The sequence below is a fragment of the Zosterops lateralis genome, assembly GCF_965231275.1.
Source record: "Zosterops lateralis genome assembly, chromosome: 6".
Classification (NCBI taxonomy): Eukaryota; Metazoa; Chordata; class Aves; order Passeriformes; family Zosteropidae; genus Zosterops; species Zosterops lateralis.
Genome location: NC_139761.1, coordinates 58,376,109 through 58,398,236, shown reverse-complemented (window position 1 = coordinate 58,398,236; position 22,128 = coordinate 58,376,109). Strand labels below are relative to the sequence as shown.

At 47.1% G+C, this 22,128-nt stretch overlaps 1 protein-coding gene and 1 long non-coding RNA gene across 11 annotated transcripts in view; one reads left to right on the top strand and one right to left on the bottom strand.

Annotated features, from left to right (window-relative positions):
• PPFIBP2 (PPFIA binding protein 2) overlaps positions 1 to 12,586 on the bottom strand; it is a 101,188-nt gene extending 88,602 nt beyond the window's left edge. For 7 of the 10 annotated variants that reach the window (XM_083863097.1, XM_083863107.1, XM_083863109.1 and 4 more), the window contains exon 1: positions 12,524 to 12,586. In XM_083863097.1, coding sequence (XP_083719223.1) covers positions 12,524 to 12,579 — 56 coding nt within the window. In that variant the 5' untranslated portion in view covers positions 12,580 to 12,586. Of the gene's footprint in view, positions 1 to 60; positions 137 to 368; positions 411 to 496; positions 648 to 12,523 lie in introns of those variants that run through there. The other 3 variants (XM_083863110.1, XM_083863112.1, XM_083863114.1) reach the window with 3 other exon arrangements.
• A 139-nt stretch (positions 12,587 to 12,725) lies between these two features.
• Positions 12,726 to 19,626, top strand: LOC310910433. The gene is made up of 3 exons (XR_014590346.1): positions 12,726 to 12,828; positions 16,259 to 16,361; positions 19,429 to 19,626. It is a non-coding gene; the product is annotated as an uncharacterized lncRNA (long non-coding RNA).
• The last annotated feature ends 2,502 nt before the right edge of the window (positions 19,627 to 22,128 follow it).

The window sequence follows — 22,128 nt, the reverse complement described above, 5'->3', positions numbered from 1 at the left end:
GACACTGGCAGTACTAGCCGATGGGACTGGGGATCACTTGACATCCTCTCATGCCCTTACCTCCCTTATCTCCGTACTGCTCCGACAGCCAGCTTCATCTTCCAGCTGCCTTTTCCTGAACACCTTTTAAACAACCTCTTTTTCACCACTGACACCCTACACGCCGCGTTTTAGAGTTAATTGTCAAAGCCTTGCGGAGGGGAGGAAGTGGGTGGGCTCCCACCTCAGAGAGCTCGGCTGCAGTTGGGTGTCATTACCGCCAGCGCTCGCTGAACCCCCTGCGCTACGTCAATAAAGCCGTTTATTTACCGACCTGCCAGTCGAACTCGAGTTTCGGAGCTTTGCTCGCCGCGAGAATAAATATTTACCTTACAGCGTCTATTTAAAAGCCCTGCTCCCAGCGGGATGGAGCGGCGAGAAGCAACAGGCGCTGCTGCAGCCACAGCGCCGGGAGCGGCCCCGCGGAACACCCCGGATCCACCGAGCCCTCGCTGACCTGATCCTGATACTCCTGATCCCGATCCTCTTCCTGATCGTGCCCAGCGGTGCCTCCGCAGAGCCGGGACAGCCGGGACCGCGCTCCGCCGCCTCCCGCACCGAGGGTTCGGGCGGCTGCAGCCGGACCTTCCCACGCAGCCCGATCCCGATGCCGTTCCCGATGCCAGCCCCGGCCCGACCCCGGCTCGGGGCCGCCCCCAGATGACGGTGCCCGGCGCTCCGGCCCCCCCGCGCGGGCAGGTGCTCCAGGGAATTCCTGCGCTCAGGGAATTCTCTGCGCAGCGTTTCCCCTCCTCGCTATTGCTGGAATCAAAATGATGTTGTTTCAAGAAGTGTTACCACGAGTAGTTTTTTTGGTGCGTTTTCCTACACCCCGGGGGTCTGTTCCTGATCATGGTATCGACTGAGAAAAACACTAACTACTCCAAAAATCAGGTGTTTCTCTACTTACAGCGCTTCTTACCTACTTTAATTCTCCTAGTAAAATAATAGCACAGGTCGTTTATGTTGTTACAACTATTTCATATCACCCCCTGTTGACTCCTGCTTAAAAATCAGCCTCTAATGCTCTGTTAATGACTGAAAAAATCTCTGGTGCAGGAAGGCTCCAAGTACACGGGTGTTAAACAAAAACACACACACGAAACGTAGCTTTTCTTCTGTCACTAGAGATTCCAGGGTCACTCGTAGAAATATGAAAAGTTCTGCGAGTTTTGGTCATTGGGAGTTCCCTGGTCGCTTGGGGCGCCTGGCTGAGCAAAAATCTGATAAAGGGTTTCTGTTGACCAAAGGGGTCACCTGCGCTGTACTGGCACAACTCTTTTCACAGCAGCCCTGGGTGCCTCTGGGGACGTCACTTTTTCACGGAGCTGCCTAAACAAAAGTAACTACTTAGTAGAAAGCGAGATAAAGAGGTTCCAGACACATAATACAATGCAATTAACACCTACTCTTCCCTCTTTGTGGAGTGGTTGTATTTCGACCACCGCAGTTTGCTGTCTTCCTTCTGGGATAATTACGTCTTTCAACTAAATAGTTTAAGCATGTCTAATATACACCTTGTTTTAACGTAATTTTGTTGCTTACAACATTTTCCCTCGGTTTTAGAATCTCTTTTTGCCTAGACTAATCTAGACTTCTTTATTTGGGGTGCTAAAACTTGTTCCCTGTTACCGGCTGAGCCACTCTCTGACCTTGGGAAGAATGACACATTATTTCAGTTTTGCTTTAAACTCACACGAAACACCAAGGCTATGAATCACATACCAGATATTCCAGATAAAGGATTGGACCTCACGTACAGAGCAGACATGCCCAAGGTGGGAGAGAGAGAAAACTGGAAGTAGAGTCCCTTTGAAACATCTCTGAACACGCTAAAGAATAATTTAAACTGGCAAGGATCCACGGGCTGTGGATTAATTTGGCTTTTGAGTGTTTCTTGTCTTTTCTCTCCACTTCAAAGTATTCCTCTCAAACAGGTCATGTAGAGGAGCAGTGAAAATCACACTGGCTGATAACATTTGCATCTTTCTTAATACTGATACCAAAAATTATTGGGCAGCACTACTTGTTGAGTATTGCTAAACCACTTGGGAAGGAGTCAGTGGAATTTAGAACAATCTGGGCAAAACTTAGTTGAAAACTTAGTTGAAAACTCTCCTTTTCCCAACTCACTGGAGGTCTAGGGCAGGTCATCTGGACAACATTCCACACGATAGAAGCAGCACCTGAGACCTCACAAACTCCATGATGCAGGGTTGTCTCCCCCTATCCTGTTTATTTCTGAGCTGGAATTGCCAAGCCCCTGCTGGTACATGCTGTTCTCCAGCGTTTCACTGGGAGAAGCAGTGTCAGGCAGTGTCTGGGAAGGCGAGCATGGCCTTGCCCCAGTGCTGTGAAGGGGAAGGGCCTGAAATGGGGAGGCCCTGCAATTACTGCCACTCCCTTGGGAAGCGCAGGCAGGAGTACAGGGAGCAGAGCACAAGCCCAGCTGTTCAAGGGCCATGAATTTACAGCTCTGTTTCTTCATTTGGCATAATATTGCTGCACCACCAGAAAGCAGAGAGAATCTTAATTTTGGGCTGCCTTTAGCTCGTTGGTCCTGTCTATCCTGTTTAATACCTCTGTAGTAAGTGAGTTATTTCTGCACCTCTCAGTGTAGTGGGTTCCAGGAGCACTCCCTCAGCTGTGCAGGCTTCTTGGCTAATTACCATTCCAGAAGTGCCCCTTCACTGAGAGTGGTTTGTGTCTTTGCTGCAGTGGTGCAGACCCATGACCGTCACAAAGCTGGCATTGTGCTGAGTCTTTGCCTTTCTTATGTAACAATGGGGTTTATTCAGGGAGAGCAGAATCATCCTTCTCGGAAAGGCTACGAGAAAAACAAGTCAGGAGCCCCAAGGCAGAGCACTGCTGGACATGGCTTTAGCAATCATCTTCATTTCTTCCATCTCAAAAACCAGAGTTATCTGTGAGACCCCACATGTGAGATCCCACAGTTTATCCTAATGAGATTTAATCATCGGGGTTTGTTTTTATGCTGTTAAAACTTATTGAGCAGACGTGACCAAATTTCTCTTCCTCAGCGTCATGGTCACATTATGGGTCACTTTGACAATGCTGAATTTCAGTTCAGGCCAGACTTTTGATCCTGCAGGTTTCCCTGAATGCTGCTTAGGTTGATGGTTCCAGTGGTCCTTTCCTTGTGCTGCTTGCCCTGTTACTGGATTATGCAGAAAAATGGATTGTAGCCCCTGTAGGGCCAAAACACACTGAGATGAAAGCTCTAAAATGGCTGTGCTCCCTGGGTAGAAACTCATGGTTCTAAGGCAGGAAAAAAAAAAAATCATCTTTTGATACATCACTTTGTAGTATGGTTCAAATTGCTGTTATATTTCCTGAAAGGTTTTTATAAAGCTGTGATTTTCCTGTTTATAAAGGAGAGTTAATTAATTGCAACTAAAGTAATCTAAATTCGCTCCCAACCATTTGGATATTTTAGTATCAATTTACTCAAGATTTCTCACAAGATCTCACATCCTTCTTGATGAAATTTTTACTCCAAGACTCCAGTACAGGTCAGTCACAGTATGGTTTCACTGCATCCCCCAAATCGTGGTCCTCACAGACTGCAGGCTGTGAAACACCAGCATTAGAACAACAAACACTATGATGCAGGGCTGTGAAAGCTGCAGTACTGTGTAATCTCTTGTTTTTGAAAAAAAAAAAGTGACCCATTGAAATGCTCAGGGATTTCCTTTAAGGTAAATGGGGATAAATCAGCTGTAGACAGGAAATTATGTGTTGGAGAATCCTTCCCCATGGGCTCCATGCAGCTAATCCATTATGTCTCACTAGAATCTGCCTTATCTTGAGCAGAGATTTGTGGTCAGTCACATCACCAATTTCCTCTGGTTCAACCTTCTCTTACCCTTTGAAAACTTTCTCTTTTAAGTGGTTAAGATATGCCTGTGGTTTATTTTATTTGGTGGAATCTCTTTGCAACATTCAAGTTGAGAGTTTGAATAAAGGCATTTTACCCCTATATAAAAGTAGAAATCCTGCATTTAAAAAATAGAATATAGAGATTGTGCAGGATAGCTGCAGCTACTTGATACAAAGCCAGAACTTTTTAATTTTTTTTCCTCTGTCATCATTTAGCAGAACACATGATATAGAGGACTTCTTACTAGGATAGACATGATACACTTAAAAAAGAAATCCTTAATATGTAGATAGTTTTGCCAGAGAGAGCTATACTTGCTGAGAAGTTTGGGGATTTTCCCTCCAGTTTTCTCTTTCTATTCCAGAAGCTTTCATTGACTGTGTCAATGAAAGTCATGCAGTCCTTAAAAAAGCCTTTCAGGAACGTGTTGTGCCTTTCGTTCAACATTTTAACAAACATTTAAGCAAGCCATTAATGCGGTTGCTTGCTGTAACTGGAATTCCACCTGAGACATGTGAAATTATCCAAATTTACGTGGTGCTGCTACAAGGACTTGGCGCCATCTCGTGTTCAGCCTTTAAATCACTCGCGACTCATCCCGAGAGTTTTTGGCTCCCCCAGGTGAATGCAACCTCCCCACGCTGAGGCATTTTACAGATTCTGGGGTTAGCAAGACTGCCTCAGTAAATCAAGAGCTGATGGGGCACAGCTGTTTATAACATTGGCATTTTTCTCTCACCACCAGGCAGCTCGGGAGATACAGAATTTATCCCGTGTGTGGCTGCAGGGATTTGTGTAGACAACATAGCCCCATATAAGCTGGTGAGTTCCATCTCCTTCCACGAGGTAATGCTGGGTCACGGGATTTCTTTCAGTCACGACGTTGGGAGATTTAACAAACACCTAAATTCATCATAAGAAAAGAAAACACGCTAGAAAGTCTTGTGAGCTACATAAAGTGTTATTAAGCTGTTTCTTGACTGAAAAGGTATCTATGGCCATATTCTCTCTTCAGGAAATCTCCCAGCCAGATTTTCGTTGTTGCTGTTGGTTTTTTTTTTTTTTTTTTTTTTTTTTTAAAGGTATTTCTTACAAAAAACACCACCAAAACCCAAACAAACCACAAAAGCCTGTACCTTCAAACATCAGGAGAGGCCATAACAGCAGAAAAGCCCTGAGTTCAGCTTACCTGCAAGCTTGGAGGCAGGACACAAGCTGGGCCTCTGTGTGCTCTCTTTCCCTAGTGATGTCCTTGCCCAGCTGTGTGTGCCAGGGTGGTGGTGGCCCTCACAGAGCCATTTTTCTCACAGCTGCAGCAGGTCGTGCCTCGGCTTTTGGTTTCGGGGCAGACCTGAGGCAGCTCTGGCCGATGTCCTTTGGTGCTGTGACAGAACAAAACAGCCTGTGCTGGCTCAGCTGCAGGAATGAGCTGTGGGGTGTGACTTGTCCCAGCTCTCAGGCAGGCCAGATTAGCCTAAACCCCTTTCATCTAACTCCGACATGAGCCAGAGCAGACAAAGTCAGCTCCCGGCACTCAGCTGACACGCAGGAGCTCACTCCCATGCCTGAGCCCTGCAAAGCAAGATGAAGATCTTTGGGTATGATCACAGATCTAGAAATGGATGACCACAGTACCATTACATGGTCATTATGTGTATATATTATTCACATAAGCATTAACTGGACTATGTGATGCTTCAGTAATGTATCAGACTAGTTCAAAAGGCAAGTCAAACAGCCAAGATTGAATATCTTTCTCTGGGAAACAGACTAAACGGGCAAGCATGTATCCTGATAGTAACTTTTCTTCATATGTATCTGAGTTGTTATATACTGGTTTTGCATATTCGGTCTTAAATGCAGCATGGAAGTGCTACAAACATTGCCTGTTTTAGACATCTGTGCTCCACTCGGAGTCAAAGTATCTGAGCTTCCTTACACTGATCCTTAAACACCTTGAGCGAAAAACAGAAAAGAAATGGAGGCTTTTCTTTCTTATGCACAGATTAACATGGTGCCTATTTTTAAGAATGAGTTTAAGAATTGCTCCACTTGTGGAAACGAACATCCTATTTCAAGTCGTTACTTGCATTTCAATTTCAATGCTCAGTGCTGCTTCACCATGGTATCGCTTTCAGTGATTGGTGCTGCCTCCGTTCTATGTTTAATACATATTCTATTTATATTAATAGAATAATTAATCTGCGTCGGTGTTACGGCATCGGTTTGTTTAGTTTTTCTTTAAGGCAGAACTCTTCCATTATTAGAGTCACGGGCTACAAATGAAGGACTGTGTTAGTGTCTTTAGAGAAGATGGCCAAAGTGGGAGTTTTACATCAAACTGCTCATGTTTGTTTACTGGTCAGCTGTGCTCTGGTGTTTTCTGATGTTTGCTGAGATGTGGCTTCACAGGGGGTGAATGGTGCTTTCTATGGAGATTAAAGAGCGGGCAGTTGCATAACTGACTGTCTGCTGATTCACATCCTAAGTGCCAGTCTAAGAGCAGTCATTAAGGTCTATTACAGAAAAACCCCACTGAAAACGCCAGCCCCAAAGCCCGCCCCAAAGAGAGAAAAAGCAGCAGGTCCGATCTGCAGTGCTTGTCTCGAACTCAGGAGCTGATAACCGACATGGGTGTACCACAGCGTGAACGGCCTGGAAATTCTCAGTAATTGACCCTGATTGACAAATCAGGGGGAACTCCTGGATTTACAGGTTCCCTGGGGACGTGTGACCTGGTTTTGCACAATACAGGTTTCCTGTCAAAGAACCCTTGAACCACTTCCCCATTTCCTTTGTTCCTCTCTCTACCCTCAGAGATAAATTTGGTGCTTTTCTGAGACTTGACTTAGCACCTAAGACCTCTTTTGTTTATCCAACAGATTGCGGGTTTTCAGCAGTTCTTCACTCTTAAGGGCTTTTTTTTTTCTTCCTTTTCTTTTTTTAAGTCTAAAGAGTCTCTTCCCTATCCCCTGCCCTTTGAGCTGCAAACATTTTTTGTAGGTGACTGCACGTACCTGGTCACTGTACTTTCATTACATTTTAGAAGTAACCAGGAAAGTGTCTACTGATATATTTTTACTTTCTTAAAGTTAACTAGCTTAGAAACTGGACTACAACGTGGGGGTAGAAGCTGTACAGTCTTTGTGCACATTTTACCACCTTGGGACTGGAGCTGGTGGGGAACCAAGTTAATTCCAGCACAAACTCTTTCAGAAGAGTTGTTTTTAGTTTGAAAAAAACCTCCGTGCTACAGCTGCAGGAGTTCTGATTGACTCTGAGAAAACCTGTGTTTCACTGCCAATGACCTCTGAATCCTCTTGTGATTTCATACCAATTGCAGCTATATAAGCCACAAAATAAACTTGTCTCTGTTTGAAAATGGAAACTTTGCTTCTGTGCTTTGCCATGCTTTCTGTTAATTCAAATACAACCACAATTAATCACAGAGAAAAATATTAATGAGCACTGTAAGTGTTGGCATTTGGGTAGTTAGCAAGCCTTTTTCAGGTAATTCGCAGTTTAATTTTCTTTACACAGATCCAATCTTAAATTTGAGATGTATTTGTTATTGTATGTTATCATAACACATTATTTTATTCTTTGCAGCTTCGTAATGTACTCTGACTTGTAATATTATTAAATAGTTAAGGGGTTCTATCTCCCAAAAATCCTCTCTGAACAGGAAACAATGCTGGTCAGTCATCTTTATTGTGCTTCTGATATTTGTTTCAGTAGAAGTGCTCTGCTCTTGATACGGAACTAGCTTTGGGGGTTTTTTTTTTCCATATTTATAATCACCATTATTTTCTCCCTAGTATGAATTTATGTCCAGCCAAAAGAAGTACCTCAGTATCAAAAACTTGCTGGTATGACAACAGCTGCATTTCCATCATAACTATAGACAGTGTCTTTCTGATCCAGATTGGAATTGTGGTTCATGGCTTCAGCCTTAGAAGTGTTTCATTTTTTGCTATTGTAAATGCTTTTTTTCCTGCTAAGATCTTAAGATTTCTTCTGGGATTTTTAACTGAAATATTTAGGAAGATGTTCACTTTTTTCAGGCTCCTTTACAATCTCTTTGGTTCCTGAAGCCTAGTTCACCATAGGAGAACCTAAACTACTGGCTTTACCCAGTGCAGCTGTACACAGATGAAATATTTCTTCCCCTGGAGTAATGGAATAAATAAGGACAGGAATCTAGCTTCTGCTTTGCTTGTGCATTGTCAGATATCAGGGTCCTCTTTCTGTGTACACACCACATTCCTTTAAAAAAAGTATTCACATCTTGTTTATGAGCATTCCTTGCTGTTTTTCTGGTTACTCAGTCATGTGATGTTGTATTTCCTCAACCAACAGCCCCACAAATTCTTTTAGTTTGGACACAAACAGGGCTGAAATGAAAAGCAATGTTTATGACTACTGCCATTTACAGTGTTGGAGTTAATTTGGTGTTGTGAGTAATATCAGACAATGTTAATATAAATATTTCACCAAATATTTTTGCTTGTGGACTTGATAAGCAGGACCTCCCTTGCCCTCTCCTTCCATTAGAGGGAGTCAGTAAAATCATATTTAGTAAGAAAACCACCAATTTAGTAAGAAAACTTAATTGTCCCAGCTGGATGCCAGTGCTATGCTCTGACTGACAAATCTATGGAGGTTTATACTGCAAAAGACAGGTGTGGAAAGCTCAAATGTTTTCTTGTTAAAAAAAATAGATCTCTTCTGTTTTTCAAACATCAAAACATAAACATACAAGCATATGACCATTGCCAACATATTTTGAATTGCTTGGATAGAAAAAAAGTATACTCGTCATACCTGTCGGTTAGTAAAACAAACCTTAAGAACCTGATGAGGAAAAGATTTATCCAAGTGTATATTTAAAGCTCTGGGCCCCTCACTGCAAGAAGGGCTTTGAGGTGCTGGGGTAAGTCTAGAGAAGGGCAGCAGAGCTGGAGAAGGGTCTGGAGAGTCCAGCTGAGGGAACTGGGGGTGTTCAGCCTGGAAAAGAGAACACTTTACACATTGGACTGCCCTCTACAACTGCCTGACAGGAGGCTGGAGCCAGGTGGGGATCAGTCTCTTCTCCCAGGTAACAGAAACAGGAGAAGAGAAAACAGCCTCAAGTTGCATCTGGGGAGGTGCAGATTGAATATAAGGAAAAATCTTCACTGAAAGAGTGAAGCATCAGAAGGAGCTGCCCAGGGAAGTGGTGGGCTGCCATCCGTGAGATGTTCAGAGATAGAGTAGCCTTGGCACTCAGTGCTGTGGTTTATTTGACACGGCAGCATTTGGTCAAAGGTTTGATGACCCTGGAGGTCTTCTCCAGCCTTAATGATTCTGTAATTCTCATTCATTACCAACCACAACTTATATATTTCTTTGAAATTTAATAAGTTATTTGTTTACCAGACTGACTAGGAATGTAGTGGTAACAAATGTGCAATGAGAATGTGAATATGTTGTTTTTCTTATGATACCAATGCCATGGGGAGGAAAAGGATTCAGGGTAGCCTGGAAGTCGTTTCAGTTTGTTTAAACTTCACTTCTTTAAACTTAGAGCAATACGTTTTTGCTCTACTGCTGTCAATCCTGATTAGTGCATGTTTACATTTTATGGCCAAACAACTGAATAGGAAATGCATTTTTTCTGGAAGTGTTCAAGGTCAGGTTGGAGAGACCAGGTCTAGTTGGAAGGTGCCCCTGCCCATGGCAGGGGGTGGAACAAGATGAGCTTTAAGGTCCTTTCCAACCCAAACCATTCCAGGATTCTAGGAAGTTGGGCTGCATGAATCCAGAAGAATCACAAAATATTCTGAGTTGGAAGGGATCCACAAGGATCATCAAGTGCAGCTCTCAGCCCTGCACAAACCCATCCCCAAGAGTCACACCATGGACCCAAGAGCATTGCTTCAATGTTTGTGGAGCTCTGTCAGACTTGGTGCTGTGACCACTGCTCTGGGGAGTCAGTTCCAGTGCCCAACCACTCTCTGTGTGAGGAACAAAACTCAAAAGCTGGATTCAAAGTGTCTGCTTTGGCACCCTCCCACACACACCCAGGGTGGCAGTGCCCAGTCTCTGGGTGGCTCCAGGCTGGTATTGGCTGTGTGGGGATCATCCATCCCTGTGGCTGCATCAAATTATCTTTGGCACATGTTCCACCTGAAGTCTATCTGTAAAACACATTCTTCATTTCTAAGCTGTTGAGAAGACACCTCCTTGCCTTTGAACACAGGGCCCAAGAGCTCAATCAGCCACTTAGACTAGAAAACACACACGAGATGGACAAAAGCACCAAATCTCGAATTTGGCAGACACAAAGCTTCAAGTGCAAAATCATCAGATCTCACAACAGAATTGAGATAGGAAAAAAAGGTCCTGCCGACCAGGAAATTAAATAGCATTTACCCCAGTCAATAATAATAATAAAAAAATCCTAAAAGAACATCAAAGCCAAACAAAGCAACCATAGCCTGTCCCGAGTGCTGCTCGATGTCCGTGAGCTCCCCAGCCAGATGTCTAAGGGAGGTCTCACACCCCATTCCCAGCCCCTCTGGCCCGGTGAGTTCCCTCCCCTCAGACCCCATTGCTCCGCCCAGGGCTGGGCGGGTTTCATTCCTGCTAGAGGCACAGAGAACCTGGAACCGAGGGATTACTGCGGGCCGGGATCAGCCCCCACAGACACCCCACAGCCCGATCCCCCGCCGGGACAGCGTTCCCTGGGCCCTGTCCCCATCACCCAGCCCCAGTGGGGCCGGGCCGGGTTTCACTGCCGGGCCCAGCGCTCCGCCGCTCCAGCAGCAGCAGCCGCCTCCAGAGAGCATTTCCCACCGCTGCTTCCAGCCCTCTCCTTGCCCTCGCACACAGCTGTGCTTCATGGGGGGCTGAAAACTCACGGCAGACAAGGCCAGAAAAGCCAAAAAAAGTCCTCCGAGGAGCTCAAAGCAAAAGCAGAACCCAAGCAGCAGAGGGAAGCCCGGGCAGCTCCTGTGTTCCACCAGCTGCAGGCACCCTCCTCGCTTCTGGGAGCCGAGTCACAGCCCTGCCCATCCATTAAGAACTCATCCTCACCCCTTCTTTGATACGATGAAACTCCAGATCTTGCAGGGATCTGGGAATCCCGGGAACAGAAACAACAAAGCCAAGCAGGCTTCAGTGCCTGGGAGCTACAGAGAAGGAAAATGCAAGCGGGATAAGGTTTTGGCACTGCAGACATCCTAAGGGTATCAGAGCAATTATCTTTTCACCAACGCTTCCCAGAGCATGAAATTCCTACATTCCCCAGTGCTGACTTCCACAGGAGCTTTGGGAAATTATTTCAAAGGGAAAGAGGTTATTGACAACAAGTGAATTCTGTGTCACCTTTTCCACTGCATATCATGCTGGCAACTCCCTCACCTACTTCTCATAGAACAGACAGAAAAATTACATTACATTTTCTAAGTACTCTACAAGCAACGAAGGGGCTAAATACTCCATTTATAAAATAATCTATAAAGCAGCCTTTATGGATTTTAATCTATCACAGCTAATGCAATTCCTAACAAACCTTTAACAGGAGGAATTTGCTAGCTGCTAGAGGGACTCTCTAATAGAAAGATACTCATCAATCAAACACATAAGACATGGAGACAGTGTGTTAAGGTTAGGAAAGCTTAAGCTAGATAAAATAATTCACATTTCCCAAAAGCTGCCTCTACTTTCTATAATTGCTCTTGAGCACTTGAGAATAACTTCCAAGGAAATTTTACCATTGAACTTGTTACATAAATCAGTAAACAAGAGAAATCACAAAGGACTCATACTTTTTTTTTTTTTCCCTAAATGAAAGGCTAATAAACAACTTTGGCATCACACGCAGTCCAGCTTTAACCACATCCCAGTGCTCCGACACCTTTACCTACAAAGGTTTCAATTGGCAATTTCTACCCCTCAGGAAGAGGCTGAAATATCAAAAACACACCCACAGTCCCACCCCAAGCGGACAGGCAGGACCAGCAGCAGGTCCTGGAGAGGGAGCAGAGCATTCCAGCTCTGTCTCAGACACTAACCCCAGCCACAATCACACACAACAAGAAATTAAAGGCTGGAAAAATTAAGAGAGGAAAACATCTGTGCCTCCTGCTCCCAACACAGCCCAAACCCTCCCTGAGAGTACCAGCCTTACTCAGACCTATAAAACCTTATCATAGACTCAGCAAAGTTTTGTGTGGTAGAAACACTTCCCAAGGCAATTCTCTCTCTCACCAGGAGCAAAAGCCTCTACCAGCTCCATGGGAAGCTACAACCAAAGCTGGAAATTGACACAATATATATAGAAAGCACTCATGCTGCACCAAAAAGACCAGAAAAAAAAACAACAAACACAATTAGAGCAATCTTTACATATTAACCCTGCTTAGAGAAAACTATTGGGATCCTGAGGCAAATCTGAAAGACACCGAGAGCAACAGCTCCTCAAGGCAAGCATCGCTTCACCGGGAGCCACCCAGTACCTGCTCTCCAGTACATCGTACACACTTGACTATTGCTACAAACATAGCACTTAATAAACAGGCAAATGAAGCGAGTTCTTACCTCACCAAGGAAAAAAAACCAAAAAAACCCAAAAAAACCCCAGAAAAGCCGCACATTCACGCAGAATATCCGCAGGACTCCGAAACGCGGCCACCTCTGGCACCGGCCCTTATGAACACCCGCCCGGCTCGCGATTGGCGGATGCGCTTGAGGCGCCGGCAGCGCTGATTGGACAGCGGTGGCCGAGCCCCGCCCCGCCCAGCGCGCAGGTGAGCGTGGGGGCTCGCGGGCACCGCGAGGCGCGCGCTTCCCTCATTGCCGCCTAACGCAGCGGTCGGCCGTGGGGGAAGGGGTAACGAGTTCTGGTGAGTCCCCTGGCGTCCCTGATCTAACGCCGTGCTGTCCCCTCATTCTGGTTTAAAGCAGACGGGCGCGGCAGCGCCGGCTCCGGAGCGGTGTGGGCCGGGGCTGTCCCTGGGCTCTCGCACGGACACGGCCCTGCGGCAGCGCCCCCTGGCGGCGGTCGGGCGGTGCCTCAGCCCCACCTGCGGCTCCCGGAGCTCCGGGGCGGGGACGCCGCGCACCTGTGGGCGGGGCGGGGCGGGGCCCTGGGCCCACTGCCCAATCAGCGCTGTGAGCGCCTCAGCGCATCGGCCAATCACGAGCTGGGAGGGGGTTTATAAGGGCTCGAGGTTGAAGGCTCTGGGTGTTCATTTGTGTCTGTGCTACTGGTTGGCTCTTCTGGGTTGTTTGGGTGCGGTAAGTGTGTGTTTTGCTTCAGTTGTTTAAGCTGTATTGAAGTTAACGTTATGTTTAAGTATGTGGTGTGGTGGTGAGCAAATGTTTGGTGGCCTCAGTTGAAGCTCTGTTGGTACCGAGGGGCTGTTGCTCTCTGGGTCTCCTGTAGTGTGCCTGAGACCTCCTAGCTCTTCTTCAAGGAGAGTTAGCAGGTAATAGTTGCTCTAATTTGGCTTTTTCCTGACCTTTTTAAGGTTGAAAGAATGCTTTTTGTAGATTCTTTGTGAGTCTCTACCCTTGGTTTGAGTTTCCTGTGGTTTCTGGTAGAATGCAGAGGGTTTTGTTCTCTGCTGGGACAGATAATTGCTTTAGGAAGCTCCTTTATAGACAACAATGATGTTAAATCTTTAAGTTTTGGCAGTTAAACTCCTAACTCATACTTGCAGTGTAGAATTAGAGCCTGTTAGGCAGCGGATGGGAGGCATAGAGTTTTTCGTGCTTTTTTTTCTCCAACTCGTAAACTTTTGTTGTGGCCAGGGTCAGTGTTTGGGACAGGAGCTGTGAAGTTTTGCTTCCTTTCCAGGTGGTGTTGCTGAACTCCTGCCTGGGCCAGGGGCATAGGGGTGCTTTTGTTAACTGGGGCTCCTCCTGGGAGATGGGAGTTACAGCCTGAAAACCTTGCAGGGAAAGGTGACTGAGCTCTGTGATGGGGTTACACAGTGGGGTGAGTGATACAGAAAAGCAGCTGGACTGTGTATGATGCTGAGCCTCTTTACTTGCTTTTAATTTGGAAATGCAGCAAGCAAAACAACCTTTTGAGGTTCACCTTTACTGATTTCTGTAGGGAGTTTAATGGCAAAACTCCCATGGAGATCACTCTCAAGTGCATCAGGAGCAGCCAGGGGAAGCAGAGGCATCTTGTGGGAAATGTGAGTTATTTTGTGCAGTGTGAGCTCTCCTGACTGTCCTGGGTTACACTGTGGGGCGTAATTAAAGTCTGTGCTCTGCCCCCATGAGCACTGCCTTGTGCTCAGCTGTGGAAGTGGGTGGAGCTGCATTTCTTTATCTCTGCCAGGACTCAATCCTGAAAACGCTCTCTGGGAAGCAGCAGCACCATCCACCCTGAGGGGCCATCTCTGCCTCTGGGATGCCAAGGATTATCAGGAATGACTCCCAGAATTCTATCAGCCCGTGGTGAAATTCCCTGCCCTGGAGGAGACACTAACCATTCCTGCCTGTCTGGTGTAGGGACACCTGTCCCTGGGGAGTGATCTGGGACTTGGGGCAGCTGCTGGATGCCCAGGGGACAAGAGCTCTCCATGAGCACCACTGGAGCTCCAGAGAAGGACCAGAGCTTTCCACAGGTTCCCTGCTTTGACAAGACTCTTCATCCCTCCCATGGGACTGCAGCCACCATTTAATGGGGCTGCTGCCACCACCCTGACCAACAGCATGGCAGGTTGTGTTCTGACTGCTTTGAGCCATTGTTTATGTGCTATTGCCTTTATTGTAATTTCTTATTCAATTGTAGTTCTGACCTGGAGTTTCTCCCCAAGTATTTGTGCATAGTGAATTCCTCCTGCTGGTTTCCCTCCAAAGCAGCACACTGACCTTAAGGCCCTGGGGCAGGCCCTGGTTCTGTGCTCTGTGTTTGGTGGGGCAGCATTCTCCTTCCAGGCGGTCCCTTCCTGCAGTTAAATCCTTGCCTGGGTTAAAGGTATGGATTTTCTATTCTATAGTGTAATTTCTTACAGTTTTCTTTGTTTTTACAGAGCAGGATTGGGTTTTGGTCTCACTCTTAAAGATGCACACAAAAGTTCCTGCAGGTTCTTCTCTTGGCACCCTGTGGGAATGTGGTGTGCTCGTGTCCCTGGGACCTGGGCTGCACTTAGGGAAATGTGAAACAAGCCCTTGGATTGCTCTGGATTTGCAATGGGAAATGTGTGTGAGGAGAAGTGGCTGTGGATAAACTGCTTCTCCCCTGTGGATGTGCAGGTTTGGCATTGGCTGAAGGGTTTGTGAGAGCAGAGCAGGGAATGGACAAATGAGCCCCAGCAGGCTGAGCTTTGTCTGCTCCTGTTTCCAGAAGGCTGAGCCCAGTGGTGAATGTAGAGTCTATGGCGATAATGAGGGGTCAGAATTGCACCTTTTGTTCTCTGGAGGTCACTGGCAAGGGTGGGACAAGAGCTGGGGTAGAGCTTGTTGGGACCCTGGCAGAGGGAGAGAAGCAGCAAAGGGAGTTGGAAAACCGTCGACCTTTCTGTAAGTGAGAACTGGACAAGGTCATGAGCTGAGAGCTGTGGCCTCACTGGGAGCTCCATGGCCCAGAGCAGCTCCCTGGCGTGTTCCCTGAGCCCTGGGCAGACTTTGGGGATAAGGCAGGCGGAGGCAGAGCCCTGCAGTTCCCTGGGGCCGTTGTGTGAGCTGTTGATTGCAGCCAATTGTCCCAGCCGGGCCCTGTCCCAGCCCAGCCGGAGCCTCTTTGCCTTCGGGTGGAGTACCCGCGGGAATTCCTAGTTCTGGGGGGGCTCTGCAGGGCTGGCCTGGGACAGGGGATTCCCAGCTGCTCTGGGGAAGCCTTAGGGTGTCCCTGGGGCTGGATCTCAGGCCCTACAGGCAAGTGGCCCAACCCAGGCATCCACAAAAGTCGTTTCCTCCCTCTCTTCTGCTATACTTGCCTGTGATGTTTGGAGCACTTCTTCCCCCTATTTTCCATTGACCTTGGTGCCACTGTATTGTTTTCCATCACATTCTCACTTCCTCCTCTTCTCTGACCAGAAGAAAAGCTGCCGCTCACAGGTAGCATTGCTAACAAGTGTCACCAATTCCAGGATTCCTGCGGGATCCCTCAGCAGGGAGAGGTTGATCCTGTTGAGGTTCCCTGTCGGGAGTGGACGGCCATGTTTGTGCTGCTGACCGTGTGCCCCTGACAGAACAGTCCTTGCCCTGGCAGGAGGATCTGTGCCTTCCTTGCAGGCTCTGCTTTGCCCTGGGTTGCCAGAGAGAGAAGGTGCCAGGAAAGCCACAAAGTCTCCACTTGCTCCTTTTTTTTGCCAGGTACCCTGGAGTGAGTGCAGTGACCCTGAGGATGGAGAAGGGCTTGGGATGAGGCAAAGAGACTTGGGGGAACCACTCTGCAGGATGACACTTGTGTGGAAAGGTTTGTCTAATACTTAGTGCTTTTGTTCATATTGTGTGTTTTCTTTTTTTAATGAACATCTGAGTTCTGGGGCACTGCATTCAAAGGCAATTAGATATTTTCTAGTGCATGATCTAATTTCTTCTAATTTTTTTCTCTTTGGTTTTGTGGAGTAGAATGGGTTTTTGGTTTCATCCTCTGTACATAAGGGCACAGGAACTACACTGACCCTTCCACACAAAGCAGTCCAAGTGCACACAAGTTAACTGGAGTAGGTGATTTAGTCTCAGCCTGAAGGAGATTTCCAATGGAGTTTTAAAGAGAGGTGCTGTTGGGTTTCCCAGAGCTGGTTTAGTTAATTTTTTTGTTGTGCAATAAACAGTTGAACAATTTATTTTCTTCCAGAATGCTGCCAGGCAACTCAGCTGGGTGCTTTGCACATCCTAGGTTTTTCCATCTGCTGTCACATTGGAACAGCCTGGAGTGCTCAGCTACAGAGAGACTTTGAGAAAAAGGATTCCCAGCCAGATAAGCAAGGTCATGCTTTTGTTATGGATTTGCTTGGAAAATTCTGCGAGAAAATAATTTCCAACTGTTTTTTGCACACAAAACCAAAATTAAAACAAGCCAGCTCTGGGCAGCCCAACAGCAGCTCTCCCTGAAACTCCAGTGGGAGTCTCCTCTAGGCAGAGCCTAAATTCCCCGTGCCCCTGAGGAGAAGGTCACCTTAGCCTGGGGTACAGCTGACCTGAGGCCTTAGTTCCACAGCAGTGCTGCTCCTCTCTGGATGTGCACTATGGATGAGGAGAGACTGGTATGGAAGAAGGAAGAAAACAGCCCAGTCTTTCACAAGCTTTTCACAGTCTGCATTGGGGTTGGAGGCACTTCCCTCCTCTGTTTTGCCTGCATTTGATCTGCTGTTGTTTTTCTAACACCTTCCTGTCCCACAGATCAAACTTCCCAGCCCTGGGGGCTGTTTGGCTCCCTGTGGCCTCAGCCTCCCCCTGTGGGTGCAGAAACACGTCCTGGGCTGTCTGCAGTGTCCTTCTCCGCTGCCCTTGGAGCCATCAGCCCAGGCTGCCATGAGAGCACAGTGAGGGCTGTGAGTGGGCAGGGCTATTCCTGATCCTGGCTGTGTTTGGGGGAACTGCCTTTGCCACACACTCAGGGTGGTTCTGAAGGTGTCCCCACCCTGGCTGTGGCATCCTGAGCCTGCAGGTGCTGCTGTGGGAGGGCTGTGCCAGGGGTGCTGCTCCTGGGCTGGGTGGGGCTCATTGGATCCATGAACTCACCGAGTGCAGACCCAGCCCTGGCCCTGCACTGTCCCCACACCTGCCACACACAGGGCACACAGTGAGGACCTGCATCCCTTCACCCTGACTGCTGACCCCTGACTGTGACACTTGACCCCGATTACTGACCTCTGGCCTTGATGTCTGACCCTGAACATGGACTTTCCAACCTGGTCTTGTCAGTAACAGGCAGCCAGTCTAGTTCTGTGTTTAGGTGTAGTACAGAAATAAGATCTTTCTCTGGTGCTGACAGGGCAGGGATTGGAGGATGTGGTAAAGAGACTGGAATGCAAAGAGAGTTGAAAATAGGAAGAGAGTGGCTTAGTTTTGTGTGAGAGCCCAAACTGCAGTAACACGTTTCCTGAGCATGACAATCCCATGCACATGCCACAAGTGCAGGCCAAGCGTGCCCCCCAGCCCCTGCACAGGCTGAGAGCACACACTGAGTGCCTGCTGCACACAGACACTGCCTGTGATCCCAACCCTTCAGCTGTCCCTTGCCCTGTTACCTTTTCCTGTGATTTACTGTGATTTTTGATTTCTTCTGACCAGAGGGTTTTCCCAGTGTGGGCTGGATGATGTGATCCTGTCCATGTTTTCCTGATTGTGGACTAGTTCCCTCCACTCCCCATTCTCCCACATGCCAGACTGCCTGTGCAGTCCCATCTGTCTTTTCCCAGTTCCTGAGTCCACACGTAATCCCATCCACATTTTCCTAATTCTGTACAATGCATCATCCATTCTGTGTTTTCCCATGTTCTAGACTGCATGAGAGCTCCTGTCCATTTTCCTGATTCTGAGCTCTGTGTGCAACCTGGGCCATGTTTTCCCACATTCTGCACACAATCCAGTCCATGGGTTCCTGATTCTGGACTCTGCACAATCTGGTCTGTTTTACTCATTCCAGAAGCCTCATGTCATCCACTCTGTGAATTCCCAGTTCTGGACTCCATGTGCAATCCTGTCCGTGTTTTCCTCCATTCCAGACCCCATGTGCAATCTGCTCCACGTTTTCCCCCATTCTGGACTCCCTGTGCCATCCAGTCCACATTTTCCCCCATTCTGGAGTCTGTGTGTCCTCCAGTCCCTCTTGTGCCATATTCTGGACTCTGTGCATGATCTGGTCCACAGTTTCCTGATTCTGTACTCTTCATGTGATGCCATCTGCATTTTCCTCCATTCCAGTCTCCATGTGTGCCCCTGTCTGTGCTTTCCCCCATTCCAGACTCTGTGCAATTGGGATGAATTTCTGGTTCTGGACTCTGTGCACAATCCCCTCTATGTTTTCCTCCTTTGTGCTAGAGGTTGTTGTGTATTTACCCTGCAGGGAGTGAATGTCCCTTTCCCAGTCCAGCCCAGCAGATCCCAAAGGCTTTTAGGGGAGTATTTATCCTTTACTTCCCTTTGCGATAACTTAATCTCCACTGGGTCATGAGCAATTCCTTGATTTGTCCTGGAGAAAACCTCCCTGCGGAGGCAGCCTGCAAAGGAGCCCAGGGCTGTGTTTGGGGCAGAGAGTGCCCAGAGCTGCCTGAGGAAAGGGGAGCAGATCCAGCAAAATCCCTTCATGGAAGAGGTTTTCTCCTGTGCACCCCAGGCACAGGGCAGGAAGGGAACTTTGGGAATCGGCTGATTTTCCCCAGAAAGCCTCACTCCCATCTGCAGGAATGGCATGACCTGTGCCCACTGCTCAGGATTCACCCCATCCAAATCAAGAGCAAAGGTTGGTTTGGGTTTGAGAACTTGAAATAACCTGGAAACAAAAGAAATCTCCTTTTTCCTCTTCTTTCTTTCAGCTGATGGAGTTGCCTCTGTGGGTGTGTGCTGAGCTCTCCCTGCAGGGACTGTCAGGCCTGAATGGCTGTGAGCTTATGTGCTTCTCACTGGGGAATTAAAATAATAATCAACTGCAGAAATGTTGTCTGAAGCCTTTCCCCTTTGTTGGTGGATCTTCTCTTTCTGCCTTTGAATTTCCAACTGGTCCCTGATGTCACTTGCCTGAATTCCTTGCAACTCCTGACTGGAAAAACCTGGAATAACTGTAGAGTGGACAGAAGTGACATTTTTAGCTGAGGCAATTAAGAGGGGACACGAGAACTGTTTGTGTAGGAAAATGTGAGGGGATGTTGAAGGGAGCCAGGTGGCATTTCTTAGGGAAAAGCTGAGGTGATGTTTAGGGGAGAGAGTGAACATTTTGGAGTAGAAAAAAGGTGATATTGTACTAGAAGGAAAGTTTTGGTGGTAAAACTCAATGTAGTCTGCAGGGGACAGAATGAATATTTTGGAGTAAAAATGAGGTACTCAGTAGTGAACAAGTAAGGAAATTTTTGGAGGTAAAACTTACAAAATCTAAAAAAAAAAAAGAGGAAAAACGGGGGTGATGAGTAGTGGCATGTAGAGAAAAGTTTTGAGAAAAATTGTATGATATAATCTGTAGAGTGATCATTTTGAAGTAAAAAACTAGGTACAGGTGGACAAATTGGGGGGTAAATCTTGACAAAAGCTACATGGTAGAAAGTAAATAATATTAAAGGAAAAATGAGGGAATCAATAGTGGACATGGTGGGGAATTTGGACATGTAGGGGAATTTGGGGGAAAGAACTTGAAATAATCTAAACGTTGAGAATTAATATTTTAGGTAAAAATGAGGTGATAAGTTGTGGAGAGTAAAGGAAAATTTTGGGGGTTAAACTTGAGGTAATCTCTATGGAGAGAGTGAACACTGCCATAAACTGAGGCAGTCACTAGGGGCAAGGAAGGAAATTTTTGGGGTAGAACTTGGGAAGATCTGTAGGGCAGAGAATGAACATATTGAGGTAGAAATGAAGTGATCAGTAGGTAAAATGACGTTGAATTTGGGGGGCAAATTCTGAGGTAATTCTGTAAGAACAGTCAGTGTTTTGGGGAAAAAACCTGTCATAATTTGTAGGGGACAGAATGAACCTTTTGGGGATAAGAGACATAACCCTGTGTGGTTTTGGTTTTAAAATCTAGTTAGTATACAGGGGACAAACTAGATATTTTGGTAATAAAACATGCGTTAATCTGTAGAGGAAACAATAGATATTTTGAGGTTAAAAGGAGGTAATCAGTATTGGGCAGGTAGGGAAAACTGAGGGGGTGAAATGGGAGATTATCTCTAGGAGAGAGCAGGAACAAACTGAGGGAATTGCTGTGGACAGGTGGGTAAATCTGGGGATAAAACTTGAGGGAATCTCCACAGTAGAAAATGAATATTTTGAGGTAAAAATGAGGTCCTCAGAGGTAGGGAAAATTTCAGGTGTAAAATCTGAGGTGATCTGAGGCAGAGAGGATGCACTTCATGGGGTAAACTGAGGTAATGGGTTATGGACAGGTAGGGAAATGATTGGGGGGTAAAAATTGAAAGCATCCATAGAGTAAAGAGTGAAAATACTGAGGTGGAAATGAGGAAATTGGTAGTGAACAGGTAGGGAAAACTTGGGTAGTAAAGCTCATAGTGATCTCCAGAGTGGAGAAAGAATGCTTTCTTGTGAAAACTGAGGAAATCAGAAGGGGACAGACAGGGAACATTTGGGGGTAAGATCTCAGGGGGCCTCTAGGTGAGGGAATGAGTGTTTTGAGGTGAACTCAGGACTCACTGTGTCCTCCCTCCTTGGCAGCAGCTGGTGGGGAAGGGAGAAGAGGCCTCTGGCTGGAGAGGGGCAGGAGAAACCCCCTGGCATCACCAGGGCACCTGTGGGGAACAGAATGGACACTCTGGGAGCCAATGGAGGTGACTGGATTGTCCCTTTGGGGGATGCTGCCTGCTGGGATCCACATCATTCTATACATTTGCCTGCTGAAATGTCCAGCCCAGGGGCTTGAGCTGCCAGGGCAGCACAAAGATTGTTCTCTGTGCAGGGCCCAGATTTGGGGTGTACTGTCACCTTTGCCAGTTCAGATACCCAGAGCCCAGAATTCCCTGCTCAATTCCCACTGCAATGAGCTCCCAGTGCCCTGTGGAGCCTGGACATTCCCATGCAGAGCTGCCCGTTTCACACCAGCTGTGTCAGGCGCCCATGGAGCTTCCAAGAAAGCTCAGCAGCATCAGGACAAGGACAGGTTTATATTTCACAGATTTTGCTGTTTAAAACCCTCATCCCCCAGCCCCTGGGAGTTACTTGGAATTGAGCAGATCCCACGCCCTGAGCTGGGGCTCCAGGTGATGTTTTCCAGCAGGAGAAGGTGGTGGCCAGACCTGCTCCTGGCCCGTGCTGGGACAGCCCCTGTGCCCAGGGGAGGAATCTCTCCCTGCAGGAGCTCAGCTCCTTTCACAGCCTCAGCAGGGGCCTCTGCAAGTTCCTGTCCCCCAGGAAAGGGATGCACATCCCTGCCTTCAGCACACCTCCAGTGGCACCCACCTGCAAAAGCCTTCTGCACTTCCAGCTGGCTCCCTGAAAAACTCCAAACTTCATCCAAATAAATTTGCCTGACTCTAACCTTCTATTTTATGGCATCTCTGAGAGCATTGCTG